This window comes from Podarcis gaigeae (genome assembly GCF_964106915.1).
Source record: "Podarcis gaigeae genome assembly, chromosome: 3".
In the NCBI taxonomy this organism is placed as follows: domain Eukaryota; kingdom Metazoa; phylum Chordata; class Lepidosauria; order Squamata; family Lacertidae; genus Podarcis; species Podarcis gaigeae.
The window spans coordinates 8,248,815-8,266,741 of NC_139680.1; the positions used below are offsets into that span (position 1 = coordinate 8,248,815).

At 45.5% G+C, this 17,927-nt stretch overlaps 1 protein-coding gene across 9 annotated transcripts in view; it reads right to left on the reverse strand.

The window, feature by feature from the left end:
* Positions 1 to 2,257: 2,257 nt before the first annotated feature.
* The window catches only part of ATP7B (ATPase copper transporting beta), a 45,380-nt gene continuing 29,710 nt past the window's right edge, over positions 2,258 to 17,927 (reverse strand). For all 9 annotated transcript variants that reach the window (XM_083729852.1, XM_083729851.1, XM_083729848.1 and 6 more), the window contains 10 exons: positions 16,655 to 16,789; positions 15,697 to 15,891; positions 14,821 to 15,006; positions 12,907 to 13,105; positions 9,256 to 9,402; positions 8,636 to 8,778; positions 7,710 to 7,913; positions 7,468 to 7,585; positions 5,661 to 5,763; positions 2,258 to 3,166 (listed from right to left, as the gene is read on the reverse strand). In XM_083729852.1, coding sequence (XP_083585978.1) covers positions 2,899 to 3,166; positions 5,661 to 5,763; positions 7,468 to 7,585; positions 7,710 to 7,913; positions 8,636 to 8,778; positions 9,256 to 9,402; positions 12,907 to 13,105; positions 14,821 to 15,006; positions 15,697 to 15,891; positions 16,655 to 16,789 — 1,698 coding nt within the window. In that variant the 3' untranslated portion in view covers positions 2,258 to 2,898. The remainder of the gene's footprint in view (positions 3,167 to 5,660; positions 5,764 to 7,467; positions 7,586 to 7,709; positions 7,914 to 8,635; positions 8,779 to 9,255; positions 9,403 to 12,906; positions 13,106 to 14,820; positions 15,007 to 15,696; positions 15,892 to 16,654; positions 16,790 to 17,927) is intronic.

The window sequence follows — 17,927 nt, forward strand, 5'->3', positions numbered from 1 at the left end:
TCCACCCGCTGCCTCCCCCCCAGCTGTAGGGCAGCTGAGTGGGAGGAGGCAGGCAGACTCCTCAGAGACCCCGCAGTGCGCCCTGCCCCTATGGGTGGCTCGCCCCGCACCTGGGTGCCCCGCCCCAGGAGCCCGAGCAGCTTCCTCTGCTGCTGGGTACAAGGCATACCACCCCCTAGAAATCAAAGCAATTGTATTAACGAGAGAAGTGTTGGGAGGTGTTTGCTATTTTGACTTATAAAATATGAGCAGTGGGGGGAAAGTTATACAGGATTTCTTGAGATATGTTGAATTCATTGGGTATTTGCTCTACTTCTAAGTGCAATTCCAATGTCCCCTCTTACACTTTCCCTGCTGCGTGACGTGGGACAAGCTCACTGGCCCTGGTCCCTTCAGCAAGTTTCTTTCCCCCCTTTTTTCCTATTTATTATTACAAAAATATTATTAAAACACATTAATATAGAGTCCTTCCTAGCGAAAGTGCTACATGAAAAGCAGGAGGAGCTTTTTCAGACAGCAAGAGACAGAAAAGTCACATGAGGTCAGGTCCCCTTAGTTCCACCTGAGGAACAGTGAACTGCGCTGTTCTCTTTGGAAGAAGCAGAGCATTGGTGTGGGGCAGAACTCCACCTTCAGCAATGGTCACATTTGCAAACAGCTTGTTCAACTCATCATCGCTTCTGATTGCCAACTGGATGAGGCGTGGCCCAATTCGTTGCCTCTTGTTTTCGTGAGCAGCATTCCCACCAGCTCCAGTAGCTCTGCAGTCAAATATTCCAAGACGGCAGCCATGTACACCGAGGCTCCAACACCCACTCTTTCTGCATACCGTCTCAAAAGATGTCCAATGCGGTCCACTGGGAACTGCAAGCCAGCTTGTTTCTTTGTTCCCTGGTTGCAGGCTTTGCTAGCTTCTTGCCACGCCCAGGCATCCTGCATCCTCCTTCAGTGAAACACTTGAGTTATGACTCTTCTCCAGGCAATGAAATAATTCCCCCCCTTCAGGATGTTTCTGATGGGACCCAGTCCCAATGCCCTCCATGTGATGGGACTGAATGGTCTGCAGTAGGGAGCATACTTGACTTGTGGGGGCTCCCCACATGGTTTAGAATGCTGTGCAATCAAGGTCCTAAATTGTGCGAGGAGCCTCCATGAGGAGGGCCAGCTCCTAGTTTTTTTTAAAAAAATAATATTTATTACTTTTAAAGCTTACAAAAAAGAAAAAGAAGAAAGAAGACAAAAGGAAAAAAAGAACTAGGGCCAGCTCCTAGTTGTAGGTGTTCAGCCCCACAACATGAGAAGCAGGACTGCGAAGGGACAGAGGGGATGGGAGGAAGCAAAGTTCTGGCCTTCTCCTCCCCTGTCCCATGTGACGGGAATATGAATAGGGCTCTAAATTCTGTAGTGAATTTAGATGGTATGACTGGGAGCTTCTGAGAGAGAGAGAGAGAGAGAGAGAGAGAGAGAGAGAGAGAGGAATTCTCTCTCACCAACACAGTTACACCAACTATACTCATTATAGTGAAGATCCTAATGGCAATACATTGGCTTAAAAACTTTAACCAAGTCATGCCTTTCTAAGACACTTGATTCTGGAAAAAAAACTATTGTTTAAATCTACCATATGCAAAAACACAGTCAACATCTTGGATTACTGGACAGAATAGCTCGAAGTTTGCAAAAAAATCCATCCATCCAGTTCAGTGATATGGAGACTTGCAAATAATGATGTAAGAACCAAATTAAATTAAGAAGGAACCCACCCACCCCCATTTGCGTTTATTTACTGGTCTTTACAGTGCATTTATATTTCAGTTTGGTACTCTCGGCTCCCTTGTGAGCACTTTGAAATACTGTTCAAATTAAAATACGGGCTTGCTTTCAACACATGGGAGATTGCTCTCATTCTAAAAGCAACAGCTAGAAATTTCTCTAGTATGGTAGCGAGGGCAAGGTTCAGCAGTTTAGGAGATCACAGCATCCAATTGTATTTCACTGTTCATGTTGTGAATGCTCAGGATCTGTTCTCTGAAGCACACAAACCTTTTATTTCCGTAGGGTGCAGGCTAAATGTGGAGTTTGGGATTCAACACTAATAAATGGAGTCAAAACTGTCGTGACAGCAACTTCTGGTGCACTGGAAAAATCCATTACGCATTACAATGAGTAGACAGTAGGGTTTGCATTTGCCCTACTCGCTTGCTCTTGTGTAAGACTAAGTAACAAGTTAAAGCAGTTGAAATGGAAATTAAACCAGTTTACATTAAACAAAATCGATTTAATTCTGTTTTGTTTATAACACACACGTAACCTGCATATTAAGTGAGGGCCCTTGTTCTTGCAGACACCAATCTTCCCCATTTCACAAAATCCTGTTTTCTGCTATTGAGATGTGGAGCAGGCTTAGGGAAGCTGTGGTCACCCCACAGGTTGCTGGACTCTATCTGCCATCATTCCTGATCATTGTCTATGCTAGCCGAGGCTGACGGGAGCAACACATCCCCTACCATGGATGTACAATCATCCTGGTCAGTTATCTCAAGTGAAACAATCAACATTCTGATCACAGTTAGCCTGCCTCCAGTTTCTGTTTTGGTTACTTTTCATGTCTAAAATTGGTCCATGTAAAATATTCACGTTTTACAGTGTGTAAAAAAGCCTGGTTGTTCCGCCCTAAATCTTTCTGTTCACACTTTGGTTACGCCATGCCATGACTGAGAGATCCAAGAGCTAACTCAGCCACCAGGATCCGATCAAGGCAGTCTCCTCCATGCTCAGCACAAACTGCAGACGTTCTGGAAGCAGACTGGAAGGATCCCAAGTCTTCCTGTGAAAGAGTCACAATGCAAAATAGTCCTGCCCCCAAACATTGTGGCTCAACTGCAGAATGTGGCACTCTTAGATGTAGTGGTCTTCATCTTGATGGTTCGTGAGCAAGGACCACTGGTCTGCTTCATTCTCTAGGAAATTCCCCAAGTGTCTTGGCCGTATGTCTGATGTCAGGGAACAAAGAGATACTTGACTGATATCGTCCCGGGCAGCTGGTCGGGGAAGGTCTCGTCTCCTATCGTCCATTCCAATGTGGACACTGACTTGAGAAGGAGTTAGTGGCTTCATGCAGCCTTGAGCCTGTGCTTCGTATCTTTCCATGTCGGTTTTTTTGTAGCTAAGGGAAGACAAAACACAGACTTCCAAATGTCAGAGGCTCACACAGAGAAATGGCAGTTGTGCTTGTCAATGGCTATGCCCTTTTTTTAAAAAGGGACATCTATATTGAAGTGGAACCAGGATTAGCTTTGCTTCCTTTATTTACAGAGTACAAAAAAACTCTCCCCCGTAAGAATATGATAAACCATGAGACGGCAGAAGAAGATTGGAAGAAATTGAAGGACTATCTTAGGAAATACAGCAAAATTAATGAATGTTAGAATGATGTTGGTTTAGAAATTAAGTGGTTTCCAGCTGTAATGATTAAGTAAAAAGAAAAGAAAGGTTAAAAATTAAATGAAAATTAAGGGAGAGGATTTGTTGAATTAATAATTAGAAATTGGAATACAGAAAGGGGAGGTATGAGGAGGTCGGGGAAGTAAGTTATAAGAAAATAAGGGAACGAAACCTTATTTGTTTTTAAATAGTTTTTAGTTTTGTATTTTGTCTTTTTTATATATATATATCTGTTATTTTCTGTGTTTGTGTTTTGTTTGTGTTATTGTTTTTTCTTTTTTCTGTATAACTCTTAAAACTTTAATAAATATCTTTTTTTTTAAAAAAAAAAAGAATATGATAAACCACGCTGGGGTTACGTTGGAAGGATGCAGACTGACGCACCACTCGCAAGTGGAGTGCTAGGATATGGTACTTGACTTTGGCTGATAAACTTACATTATGAATGGGGGGGGGGGACTTTTAATCAATAGCATTATATTTATTTCTTTTATTATTTATCACCCAGAGGAACCTAAACACCCTGCAAAGCAATTTCCCGTTCCCGGGGAGATGTCGTTGCGGGCTGGAAGAAAGCCCTCTCTGTGCCCCTGGATGCTCCTCAGCCACGTCACCCTTTGGCCGTCCAAACCGGATGGTCTGGGGGCGTGGCGTGGGCTAAACTGCCCACGGCTAAGGACTCACCCCTGTTTTCTCCCTGCTCGGCCAGTTCTCCCGCCCTCCCGCCCTTACGTTAGGCTCTTTATTTCTTAACCTTGCTATAGACCTCGGTTGGTCACCTTGGTTGTCCAGGGGGCTTGGTAGGAATTTTTCCACTTGGCAAATTGGCACTGGCCATTTGGTTTTTTCACCCACCTCGTAGCAAATCGTCACAACTTTGTGAGGTTTGGCGGTTAGGCATTGGGGTATTCGGTTGGAGGTGAGGGGAGGTAGTGGCCATCACCTACCCCTCCTAATTCAAGGGTATTCCGTTAAAGGAATCCGGGGGCGTGGTCTCTGTCCGAAGCCCCAGAAGGGGGGGCTAGGGCCATGGCACGACCCCTAGCGTTGACCCTGGAGGAGTCCCTAGTTGATGTGCATCAGCAGAGCTCCCCCTACTGGTGGTTAACCCTTCCAAGACTTCTGGAGAGGAGTCAGATATAGTCGTGCAGTTTCCAGTGCCTAAGCCAATACCACTCACATTCTGTAACCGATCAAGTTGTGATCTTTATCGCCCATTAACCAAGAATACTGTTTCATGTGTCTTTATTCCACTTCCTGGGAGGGTTTGGGACCTTGCCACGCATCTTTTTGGCTTGGTTATTTACCTTAACATGCTATTATTTTCTGCTTTATACACGCCGCGACTATTATTTTGCTTTGGACCCAGTGATCGATACTCATTATGTGTTGTTTGCATTGCTCCATGTTATTGTTAATAAAAATTATCTCATATAAAAAGGGACAGTGTTTTTTTACAGGGGGCTGTATAATAATCAATATAGTCAATAGAAATGTAAACTAAAGCATTAGCATGTATTATTTTTGCAATGATGACGTGCCTGGCCAGGTGGATTGCAGTTCCTGCCATACAGATTATTTACAACGCTGCTCAGCCCTGCCCAAAGTGGTCTGCTAGGCCAGGATCCAGGGATGTTCTGGAGAGATGAAGATGGTAGCAACTGCAGTGCTCTTCTCAACACGGGAATGAGTGCTGTTGCCTGTCCCCAACCCATCTGTCCCTCCTGCCTGCCCCTCTGTTCCCTGGTAAACTACTGTATTTTTCGCTCTATAAGACGCACCAGACCACAAGACGCACCTAGTTTTTGAAAGGAGGAAAACAAGAAAAAAAATATTCTGAAACTCAGAAGCCAGAACAGCAAGAGGGATCGCTGCGCAGCGAAAGCAGCAATCCCTCTTGCTGTTCTGGCTTCTGGGATAGCTGCGCAGCCTGCATTTGCTCCATAAGACGCACACACATTTCCCCTTACTTTTTAGGAGGGAAAAAGTGAGTCTTATAGAGCAAAAAATACGGTAATTTTGTAGAGTTCGGCAGGGTGCTTTGCACCATTTCGTTCAGGACCTCCTCAAACCTGGTGCCAGCCCCACCCATCACCAATGGCTTAGAACTCTTCACCTTTAGAGAAGCTACATACAAAATTCTGTTTAGGTACACTCAGAACACACAAGTTGGCTGTAGCTCTCAACGCCATGAGGAAATCAATGGGAAGACCTACCATTTTAGCTGCAGGGAAGAGAGCAGTACAGACACAGACGATGCCGCCATTGCTGCTGATCCCATCCATGGTTGTAGCACAATCCCAAGAGGCAGAAATACTCCTAATACAAACACACATACGTGACGTTAACATATGAGAGTGCTGGAGTGAAATAGTTAAACAGGTTACCTTTCAAACTGGAACTTAGTTTTGAGAAGTCAGAGGGACTATAAAACCGGCAGAGATGACTAGCAGAATCCGAGACCAGGAGAAAGAGACAGTGGAAGAAGATTGGAAGAAATTTAAAGACTATCTTAATAAACACTATAAAATTAATGAAGGCTAGAATGACATGGGTTTAAAAACTATGTGGTTTTCAGGGGTGTTGATTAAGGAAAAAGAACAGAATTATCAAAAACTATGGGAAATAAGGGAATGGATTTGCTGATTAGATAATGAAATTAGAATACAGAAGGGGGAGGTATGAGGAGGTCGGGGAAATTGGGTTTAAGAAAATAAGGTTTGAAATTATACTTGTTTTTTGTCTTATGTTTGTGTATGTTTTTATTGTTGTCTGTGTTTATATGTTTTTATTGGAAACTCTAATAAATATCATTTAAAAAACAACAACAGAGGGACTATAAAACCAGCTCTGGGAGGGGCGAAGGGAGGAGTTCATTGCGAGTTGGGTGGGTGGTTGGAGTGGGAGTGAATTGGGATAGAGTCTGTGGGGAGGTTGAGTGAATGTAGCGAAATAAGCTGAGTCAGGAACAGTTAGGAGCTAGGAAGACAAGTAAATATCTGAGAGGTGGTTTAGTGAGTGAGCGCAGGAAGTTATAGATCTGGATAGGCAGCCCATGATTGTAATGGACCGATACTGTTTATGAAACCACATGCTTGTTAAACTGCAATAAATAAACAGAAGTTTATGTTCCAATTTAACCCTGACTGGACTCAGTATTTTACCAGGCAGGGCATGGGTGGTGGCAGCGAGAAATAAAGAGGTGGCACAGGGATCAATAGACGGTGAAACGTCCGAGGACCCTGTGTGATCGCCACAACGTATGATCACATGAAACCTTTTTGTTCACATATGTACACACATATTTAACTGTAAATAATTGTAAGCCAAGACAATTTAACAGTTAAACGGAACCCCTCGTCAGCTCTCTGCCTTCTCAAAACTAAGTTCCATTTTGAAAGGAGACGCACTGCTTGCCCTCCTCTCCACACAAACTACTTGTCTGTCTTCTGCTTGACACGCTCCAGGAAAACTCAGAGCAGAAAGGGCTAAAAAGGTTGGGATGACGCTGTTACAGAGGGTCTCAAAAGATGCAGATAGGCAAAGCTTCCACTTATCTCCCTACTACCCCTGCCGCCATTTTCGGACAGTCCTGCTTCCCATTGATAAGAGATTATGGACATAAAGTCACCATGAGATAGATTATGTTCCCTTCCGTGAGTAGGCTACAGAATCCCAGTTTCGCTACTTTTAAACTATCAACCAAATAGCTTCATCTCCTACTCGCCCTCCACCACCCCAGATGTCTGAAAACCACCGTAACTAATTAAAATTATTAGTAGGGTTGAAATAACACTTGTAGCTCAACATTGAATTTGAGGTAGGGTATAATGGAGATTTAAAAGATTTGGATTAATAGACAAAATGACCCACAAAGGGGAGGAGGGAAGTTCAGGAGATTCTTTGGAATTCTCTTTTTATGTTGATTGTTTGATAATTGTTAAAATCTGAAAAACACACTCTCTCTCTCTCTCTCTCTCTCTATATATATATATAAAGAAAACCATCATAACAGTAGCTTACCTGCAGCTATAGGTATGCCAAGGAGGTTGTATATTAAGGCCAGGATGAGATTTATTCGTATCCTTTTCACTGTTCTCTTGGATAGGCGGATACTTGTGACAACATCCATTAAGTCATTCTGCACCAAAAAGAATCAGGGACATATTTTTTCCCCCTAAAGAGCTAAAACATTCCCAAATTTCTGAACATGTCCCAGGAAACCTCCCCACACCACCATGCTGTTTTACAGAAAGTTAGCTCACACGAATAAGAACCACATCTGCAGCTTCGATGGCAACATCTGTGCCCGTTCCAATGGCAATGCCAACATCAGCCCTTGCCAAAGCTGGAGAGTCGTTGACTCCATCTCCCACCATGGCAACTCTCTTCCCTGCGGTTTGGAGTTCCTGGACTTTGGCTACTTTGTGAGATGGGAGAACCTCAGCAAAGACTTTTCTGATCCCAACCTAGATGCAGAAAGATGCTTTCTGTTAGTATGAATTAGACAACTCGTTCAGCGCAAAGGTCCATGTCTGTTTCGCTCTTGTGAATGAACAGAAAAACACCCCTTTTAGACCACCAGTGTTCCCAGGTTGTTGCTATTTGCAGGTAGGATTCAATCTCCTACCAGCAAATTTGGGTTGCACGATTCAAGTTGAGTTGGGGCTGTTGCACAATAAACCCACTCCGCCCCTCCAGGAGACTTTTTTTGCAATAAGAAAAGGGACAAGAAAAAGTGTGGGATAATAACTGCTTGGTGCAATGTGGTCTAAGCTTCTCACAAACCAATCAGAACGAATACAGTGGTGCCTCGCAAGACGAAAATAATCCGTTCCGTGAATCTCTTCGTCTAGTGGTTTCTTCGTCTTGCGAAGCAACCCTATTTGCGGATTAGCGCTATTAGCGGCTTAGCGGCTAAAAGGCTATTAGTGGCTTAGGAAAAGGGGGGGAAGCGAAAAAAATTGCAAGACTCGCAAGACGTTTTCGTCTTGCGAAGCAAGCCCATAGGGAAATTCGTCTTGCGAAGCGCATCAAAAAACGGAAAACCCTTTCGTCTAGCGGGTTTTTCGTCTTGCGGGGCACCACTGTACTGACTAAAACAGCAGATATCCAGCCTCCCTGAAAGCTTCATGCAAAATCATCATCATCATCATCAAGTTAAATATTCAACAGACGTCTGGAAGCATACCTGAGTTGCAATTGCTTTGGCAGTTTTCCTGTTATCTCCTGTAATAAGCACCACATCCACTCCCATATTTTGCAGTATGTGCACAGCTAGAGCTGCCTCTGGCTTGACTGTGTCTGCTATCGCAATCATGCCACAAAGTGAGCCTGCAGAAGAAAAGAAGAAGAGGAGTCTGGATTTGCTATCCGCTTTATCACTACCCGAAGGAGTCTCAAAGCGGCTAACAATCTCCTTTCCCTTCCTCCCCCACAACAAACACTCTGTGAGGTGAGTGGGGCTGAGAGACTTCAGAGAAGTGTGACTGGCCCAAGGTCACCCAGCAGCTGCATGTGGAGGAGCGGAGACGCGAATCCGGTTCACCAGATTACAAGTCTATCGCTCTTAACCACTACACCACACTGGCTCTTGTATATCCACAAGACTCTTGTATATTCAGCCAGCCAAAACCGCTTATTCCTCTCAATTTTCATCTCTAGCTCTGGAACTGAGAGACAGCCCACTGCTGCTGCTTTGGCCATCCTGGTCCTGCAGCCCCTCCACCCCCTTCTCCCCACAACATGTGACACGTCGAGCTGGATGCCACTTGGCCAGGTGGTGAAAATGTGTCTAAATGCATAGAGTACCATCTATGGCCACCAGTATAGCCGTATGTCCTTTCATTTCGTGGCCGGCCATTGCCTCGTGAACATCCCTGGAGATATGCAAGCCGTTCCGTCTCATCCACTCCCGGTTCCCGATCAACACAGAGTAAGTCACAGGGGCTGCGGCATCTGCCAGGCACAGAAATTGGACGGCATGAAATCTTAACAGTGCAAAAGGGTTCCAAAATTACAGGGAAGGACTCATCTGAGAACAGCATGTTGTCCCACGCTCTCTGTTGTAATAGGCACCAGACGCAACTATCCCCCGCTGTAGGAGAGGCGAGAGCCAGGACTGACTGACTGACAATACAGCAGTTACCTTGTGCCTATCAAACTTTGCTAGCATACACTTAAGACATTTGGAAAATTACAACATGCGGAAGATAGATTTGTGGGCAGCTTTTCACAGACTGAAAGAATCAAAAACACACAGATGCCATGTTTTTAAGGCAGTGAAGGGAAACACACACACACACACACACACATTCCCCAAACTTCTTTGATGAGGGATGCAAGTCACCGAATCCCTACAAAGAGGCTTGTTTTCACCACATTTGCTCTCTTATCCAATTCTGATGCCAGCTAATGTGGAGAAGGTATAAAGAACAGGCCGCACAGAGTGAAAGGGTGGGGAAAACATCATCTGCTGTCCGAGCTAGACTTTAAATGTCAACCCCAAAACCCTATCAGCATAAAGCAGATTGTTTTGACCAAAACTGATTCAAATGTCAGTTTTTATCCTGGATTTTTGGGGATCTCCCAACAGTTTACAAATATCAGTCAACAGCTTCTATACACACACACACACACACACACACACACACACACACACATGCATACATAATTTTATTTGTATGCAGCCCCTCTACAGTTCAAACCATGTTCAAGGCAGCTTACAACATGATAAAAAATACTTAACTACAACATAAAGTAAAAAAAAAAAAGGTAAAGGACCCCTGACAGTTAAGTCCAGTCACAGACAACTCTGGGGTTGCGGAGCTCATCTCACTCTATAGGCCGAGGGAGCCGACGTCTGTACGCAGAGAGTTTTTCTGGGTCATGTGGCCAGCATGATTAAGCCGCTTTTGGTGAAACCAGAGCAGCGCACGGAAACGACATTTATCTTCCCGCCGGAGTGGTACCTATTTATCTACTTGCACTTTGATGTGCTTTCAAACTGCTAGGTTGGCAGGAGCAGGGACCGAGCAACGGGAGCTCACCCCGTCACGGGGATGTGAACCGCCGACCTTCCGATCGGCAAGCCCAAGGCTCAGTGGTTTAGACCACAGTGCCACCCGTGTCTGCGTACTTCTGAGTAGGAATGAAGATATAATTGCTCTGTCAGAGGTAGACCCTGAGAGGCATATAACTTAAAGGTAAAAAGAAAGCGCACCCATCAAAAAGTAACCAGCAGAATAAATGTTGCCCTGTCTTGAGATTACACCACAGCACCACCCACGTCCCTTATAACAAAAGTAGTCATATGCAATAAATAAAACATTACAAAACACAATACTAAACGTGTCAGGGAACTGACATCGGAGCCAGAAGTGGAGGCAGGGCTCCCAAGCGATGCCGGAGAAGGGCCAAGCAGGGAGAGAGGGGACTCATCGCCTGGGGAAGGAAATCAGCGTAACACCAGGGATAAAGGGGGGCGGATGGGGGAATCGGAGAGGGGGCTCCAGGACTCTTTGCTGGAAACCAGCGGGGAGAGCACAGGTCCTCCGCTACCCACACCCACCCTGCGCAGAAGACTTCCGCGCAGGGAAAGTAGGCGTAGACTTGGCGTCAAAGAACTTCTTTGCTGGAAGAAGTTCAAGAAACGCCCACTGACGGATTCTGCTAGCGACTGAAACAGCCACGAAGTGAAGGGCTGTCCAGCCAGAAAAGGTTTAACCAGGCTACCTAGCCAAGAGTGGCGGCAACTTACGCACGAGCAACCCCATATAGCCATTACAAAACGGAACAATTTCTGCAGAAATCACAACAAAATCTAAAATAAAGATACAACCCCCCCCAGCAACAACAGCCCCCCCCAAACAACACCCCAGCTTAAATGTCTGTTCAGCAGCTGCAGCTTCTGTAGCTGGAGTCAGCCAGGATCCTGCCCTCCCAGGCCAGGTGGAAAAGGCCTGCAAGGCAAGGGTGCAGGTCTTCCAGGGCTCACAGCCAAGAAGTACAAGGAACTTGACAAGATGGAAATGAGTTAAAACTATAAAATCGGCCAGTGATGGAGAACCTGTGATACTTCAGATGTTTTTGAACACCAGCTTCCATCAGCCCCAATGGACAGCATGGATAATCGTCAGGGATTGCTGAAGTCAAAAGGGGATTGATAGATATTTTCTTCCTCCAGTCTCCTGCGCACCAATTCTCTCCTTCCCTGCCCCTAGACGGTTCAAGCTGGAGCATTTCTGCACCATGGAGGAGGCAGAATAAGGAAACAATTTCTGGGACAAACCACACTGCTCAGGTATGGGGCATATCCAAGCTGGAAACAATCTGATTTGGTACAAGACCGTTTCTGACGTTCCTAAATACAGTGGTATCTCAAGTTACAAACGCCTCGTTATAAACGCTTCAGGTTACAAACTCCGCTAACCTGGAAGAGCTACCTCGAGTTGAGAACTTTGCCCCAGGATGAGAACGGAAATCATGTGCTGGCTGCACAGCAGCAGCAAGAGGCCCCATTAGCGAAACCATGCCTCTAGTTAAGAACGGTTTCAGGTTAAGAACGGACCTCTGGAATGAATTAAGTTCGTAACTAGAGGTACCACTGTATTGTATTTAGAAAAGTCAGCTGTGCTTTTGTGCTCTATAATTCAGATTAGGGCTACCCCACCTACCTTCTAATAATTGATTCTTATGTATTTCCTAGTACAGTGGTGCCTCGCAAGACGAAAAGAATCCGTTCCGCGAGTCTCTTCGTCTTGCGGTTTTTTCGTCTTGCGAAGCAAGCCCATTAGCGGTTTAGCAGATTAGCGCTATTAGCAGCTTAGCGGATCAGCTGATAAGCGGCTTAGCGGGATTAGCGGAATTAGCGGATCAGCTGATAAGCGGCTTAGCGGGATTAGCGGATCAGCTGATAAGCAGTTTAGCGGATCAGCTGATAAGCGGCTTAGAAAAGGGGGGGAGGGGAAAAAACCCACAGCAACTCGCAAGACATTTTCATCTTGCGAAGCAAGCCCATAGGAAATTCGTTTTGCGAAGCACCTCCAAAACTGAAAACCCTTTCGTCTAGCGGGTTTTCCGTCTTGCGAGGCGTTCGTCTTGCGGGGCACCACTGTAGTAGGATGCTACCCTAACGAGCTTGATTAAGAATGCAACAAAGTCTACATTTTTGCTGAAGTTTCCTAAACACCAGTACTTGTAATTAAGACAAGGTGGTCACTCAAAATCCTAATGCTTCCTCGTCTCTTCTGCAATTCAACATTTCCCAAAGGCCGGTATCAACCAGAAGAAAGATGTTTTGCCTAGTGTTAAAATTTTGCACACAAAGCAGCTTAATGATTGTATTTATCATGTGCAGCTAGGAACGTGGTCAAGATAAACACCCAATTGTCAGACCTTATCGGTTGAGGAACCATTCATTTAGCAACCTGCGGCTGTACCGATAGCTGCAATCTTACTTACCTTCCGGTTTGGCGATCAGGGCCTGTGGGTCTGGATCTGCAGCGCCTCTGCCAATGTCCCCAAGGTGAGGATTTGGGTGGCTCAAAAGCTGCTCAGTCTCACCCAGCATGACTTCAATACTGCCAACATTGCAGCTTATTCCACACCCAGGGACTGCCTGAAAATCTTTGCAGTACCCGAGGATCTCTCTGCCCAGCTCCTGCAAAATAAGGACAGTGGTAGCTCTAGTTGCATTCTGCTCTTGTTATGGACTTTCAGCTTACGAACGCGACAAACCCGGAAGTCTTTACTTCCGGGTTCACCACGCACGCATGCACAGAAGCAATATGTGTGCTTCGTACATGCGCAGAAGCACTCGATCGCACTGCACACATGCGCGGAAGAGGTGCTGTAGTTGCAGACTTTTTGGGGTGCAAACAGCACCCTGAAATGGATTAAGTCTGCAACCATAGGTAGCACTGTAGTTTTAAATGATACTGGGAAGAAGCAGAAAGTTGCACAAGCGGAAAGACATTCAAATTCTCTATGCCAGTGTCTTGAGGCCAAGGGTTCCCATAACTGACCCCAATATCTGAAAATTCGTGACGTAACTTAACATTCTCAGTACCATCAAACATAAACAATCCAAACTGCCCCAAATGTATGAGATATGAACCAGGCTGAGGGCCTTCTTGGTAGTGGCGCCAGCCCTCCCATCAGACGCCAAGGAGATGAGTAACTGCTGTATTTTTCGCTCCGTAAGACGCACCTGACCATAAGACGCACCCAGTTTTTAGAGGGGGAATGCAAGAAAAAAAAAAGATTCTTTAAAGGGAGCACTGAGGACAGCCTGTATGCATCCTAGGCTCTGCTCAGCGCTCCCTTTCACGAGCCGTGTGGAGTGTGTGTGCGGCGCTTGCAGGCTTTTCCCCAAGGAGGGAGAAGCCCCCAAGAGCTGCACACACGCTCTGTGCAGCTCTTTAAAGGGAGCGCGGCTCTTGGGGGCTTTTCCGGGAGGTGGGGGAAGGGATTAAGGGGCTAAGTCAGAAGCTAGAACAGCAAGAGGGAGCGCTGTGCAGCAATCCCTCTCGCTGTTCTGGCTCCTGGATAGCCAATCAGCCTGCATTCGCTCCATAAGACGCACACACATTTCCCCTTTTTAGGAGGGAAAAAGTGTGTCTTATAGAGAGAAAAATATGGTATGTAAGCTTTCCCGGGGACAGTCTCTGGATTTACAAATCAGTCCCAATACAAAATCCATTGAAGCTGAAAAGTGTCCCCGGATTCATTGAAAAAAACCTGGTAACCTTACATTAGAAGACACCTGAAGGCAGCCCTGTATAGGGAAGCTTTTTAACATTTAACGTTTTAATATGTTTTGAGATATGTTGGAAGCTGCCCAGAGTGGCTGGGGCAACCCAGAAGGGCGGGGTATAACAAACAAACTCATCATCATCATCTTTACATTGCCAGTTACAGGATCTAACAATGACAAAAGTCTGTTGCATGCAAATGCGGAACTTCCCCTCAAAGCAGAGATTACTAAGTGTCAGCTAGAGGTAAAAAGGTAAAGGACCCCTGGATGGTGAAGTCCAGTCAAAATTGACTATGGGGTGCAGCAATCATCTTGCTTTTCAGGCCGTGGGAGCCGGCGTTTTTCCACAGACAGCTTTCCGGGTCATGTGACCAGCATGACTAAACTGCTTTTGACACAACAGAATGCTGTGATGAGTGCCAGAGCACACAGAAACGCCGTTTACCTTCCCGCTACAGTGGTACCTATTTATCTACTTGCACTGGTGTGCTTTCGAAGTGCTAGGTTGGTAGGAGCTGGGACAGAGCAACAGGAGATCACCCCTGTTGTTTGGATTCAAACTGCTGACCTTACGATCGGCAAGCCCAGGAGGTTCAGTGGTTTAGATCATAGTGTCATACCTCTTTGCAGTACTTAGTGACAGCCATTCCTAAAGGATGTTCGCTGCTGGCTTCTGCAGTGCCCACAACAGCAAGCACCTTCTTCAGAGACAAAGTAGCTCCTGCATCTCCTAGTAAGAGGACCCTCATGACTCTAGGAACTCCGTAAGTGATGGTCCCCGTTTTATCAAACATTACAGTCTGTACCTGCAAGAAATAAAGACACAGGTAGAATTTATTTGTATGCTGACCATAACACAAAGTTACCTGGGTAGTTTGCAATAAAAAATTAACAAAGATATAAAATTTAATCTAGAAACATACAATCAAAATTACCGTATTTTTCGCCCTATAGAAGGCACTTTTCCCCCTCCAAAAATGAAGGGGAAGTGTGTGAGCGTCCTATGGGGCAAATGCAGGCTTTAGGAAGCTCTGCGCAACCCTTGGGAGACCGGCGCGACTTCCCGCCGGGCTCCCGAGGGCTGCGCAGAGCTGCCTGCATCCCTGGGCTTCACGCAGCTCTGCGCAGCTGTAGGGAGACCGGCACGAAGTCGCGCCAGTCTCCCGAGGGCTGCGCAGAGCTGCCTGCATTCCAAAGCCTAGGGCGCGCTGAAGAGCGTGCCCGGGCTTCGCGCAGCTCTCCGCAAGCCTGGGGACACCGGCGCGACGGGAAATTTATTTATTTCCCCCCCAAAAAACTAGGTGCGTCCTATGGGGCGGTGCGCCCTATGGGGCGAAAAATACGGTAAATAAATACAAGAACACAGCCCTAAAACACAGGGGCTTACTTCTGTGTCGACATCTATAGGACTGCACTGTAAATCTATCGATATTTGTTTCAAAAAGCAGCAAAAAGAGTTATGGCAGCAGGTGTGAGTTAGCAATGACAATATTAACCTTGTGTGCCATTTCCAGGGGTTTCCCACCTTTGATGAGAATACCGTTCTGGGCGGCAACTCCAGTGCCCACCATCACCGCGGTTGGAGTGGCCAGACCCAAGGAACAAGGGCACGCAATGCACAGGACGGTGATGGAGGTCTGAAAGGCGAAGCGCAGGACGACTTCAGTTTTCGAGACGTGTTTACTGTGATGCTAGGAGGGAAGGAAGAGGAGTTTGCTCACAAGGGAAATCTAGTGATATTACGCATACAGTCGTGGCTGAAAACCAGCATGCGCACACACTTACTGCTGTCTGTACTGACAAATCACTATATTAATGCTTGAAAATTTAAGCCCTTTATTGATTACTACACATAAGGGAAACAAGTCTAGGCATCTCCCTACATAATAACAGCTTTCACCACCCTTTGGAATGAGTTCAAATGCTCAGTTCATAGTTAGAAAGTATTCCTTATTTCTGATATTTAGATCTCCTTGTTTCCTCTTTGCCTTCAATTTCAGTTGCTCTGGGAAACAGCTGCTCTTCTTTTTTATGTTGGCCTTTCAGGTATTTGAAGACCATGCTTTCCCCTAAGTAATGCATGTCTAATCTAAACACGCCTAATCCTTACAGCTTTTCCACATTATATCTTTTCTGGTATGTTTGCTGCTGTCCTTGGCAGCCCAAGTTAGATCATAGGCTGGTGGTGAGCAGTCCTGGGTCTTAACACAGTGTTTCCGCGCAAACTATTTGGCCATGGCTAATCATTTTCAAATGATCCACACTGCGAAAATAATCAATTCTTTGCCAGCCCTGTCCCCAATGGGGCAGAGAAGCATACATTCAACACACTCCAGAGAGATTTAATTTCAGATTACACGCTTAAGTAAAAGAATCCTGTCTGCTGTGATTTGTGAATATAAGCAAAGCTTCTAAACAATAATACATCATAATAAATCAGTATATAGTACTTACAGTGAAGTATTTCAGCACAATATCAAAGTGTACAAATCCGATTACAATCCAGGCCACTAGAGTTGCAACGGAAATGATGACTATAAAAGGGACAAAATATCCACTAAATCTGTCCGCCAGCTGCTGGATGGGTGCCTATAAATTGAGAAGATACGTTTATAGTATATTTATGCAGGACAGAACAGTTGCATGAACTCCACTATCAAGCCTTTTACAAATACTGTACAGTCGTACCTTGGTTGTCAAATGCCTTGGTACTCATCCCATTTGACTCCTGAACGCTGCAAACCCAGAAGTGAGTGTTCCGGTTTGCAAACGTTTTTTGGAAGCCGAACGTCCGAGGCAGCTTCCGATTGAGTGCAGGAAGCTCCTGCAGCCAATTGGAAGCCGCGCCTTGGTTGTCAAACATTTTCGGAAGTCGAATGGACTTCCTGAACGGATTCCATTCGACAACCAAGGTATATATACTGTATACCTGCTTTATAGGGGCACATTCCTCTGACAAAATCTCCCACCACCCAAGTCCTCAGATTAATTACAAGAAGAGCGGTCACAAGTTAATCAAAGGCTACCCTTGCTATGTATTCAGATGATCCCTGAAAGAGCTCCTTCCATCCTCCCAGTGCCATCAACTAGACTGGGGGACACAACAGAGAAGCCCCACAATGATGGAACTCCCTCTCTCAGGGACGATGTCTCTTTCTCTGCTGCCTTTATGCAGGCACTGAAGGGTCATCAATTCAGGCTTTCCCCCCTAAAAGACGCTGCGGTTTTACCTGCGACATCTTCTAACACCTTTTAAAGCCTAGCTGGTTTTAAGTAGTGTTATGCTGGGTTTGGGTTGGGCTTTAATTGGGACTGGTGCCATGGCTTTGTTTTTGCTGCTCAGTATTCCTTGATTTATTTATTTTTTGCAATTCTTTCCCCATTTTTTGATTTTTTTCTTTCTATTCTTGTATTTCAATACTGTACGGAAGCAAGTAGACGTGCCTGGCTTAACTCACGAGACTCACCCATTATATAAAACAGGGTTTGCAGAAATAAAATAAAGAGGGGAGGTACACTCGTGGACGTAAAAAGAAATGAAAACCCCACCCCACAATCTGCTGCTATTTATTTTAGGTGGGGATGCAGAAGGAGGGAGGAGAAAGCCTATCAGGAAGTTCACAGCAGGCATGAGGACTCAGCAATCTCTACCTATGTGTCCCTCTTGCCCTGAAAATTTGAACCCACCACTATTACTTCATCCATTATTGAGGCAAACCTGGGTTTA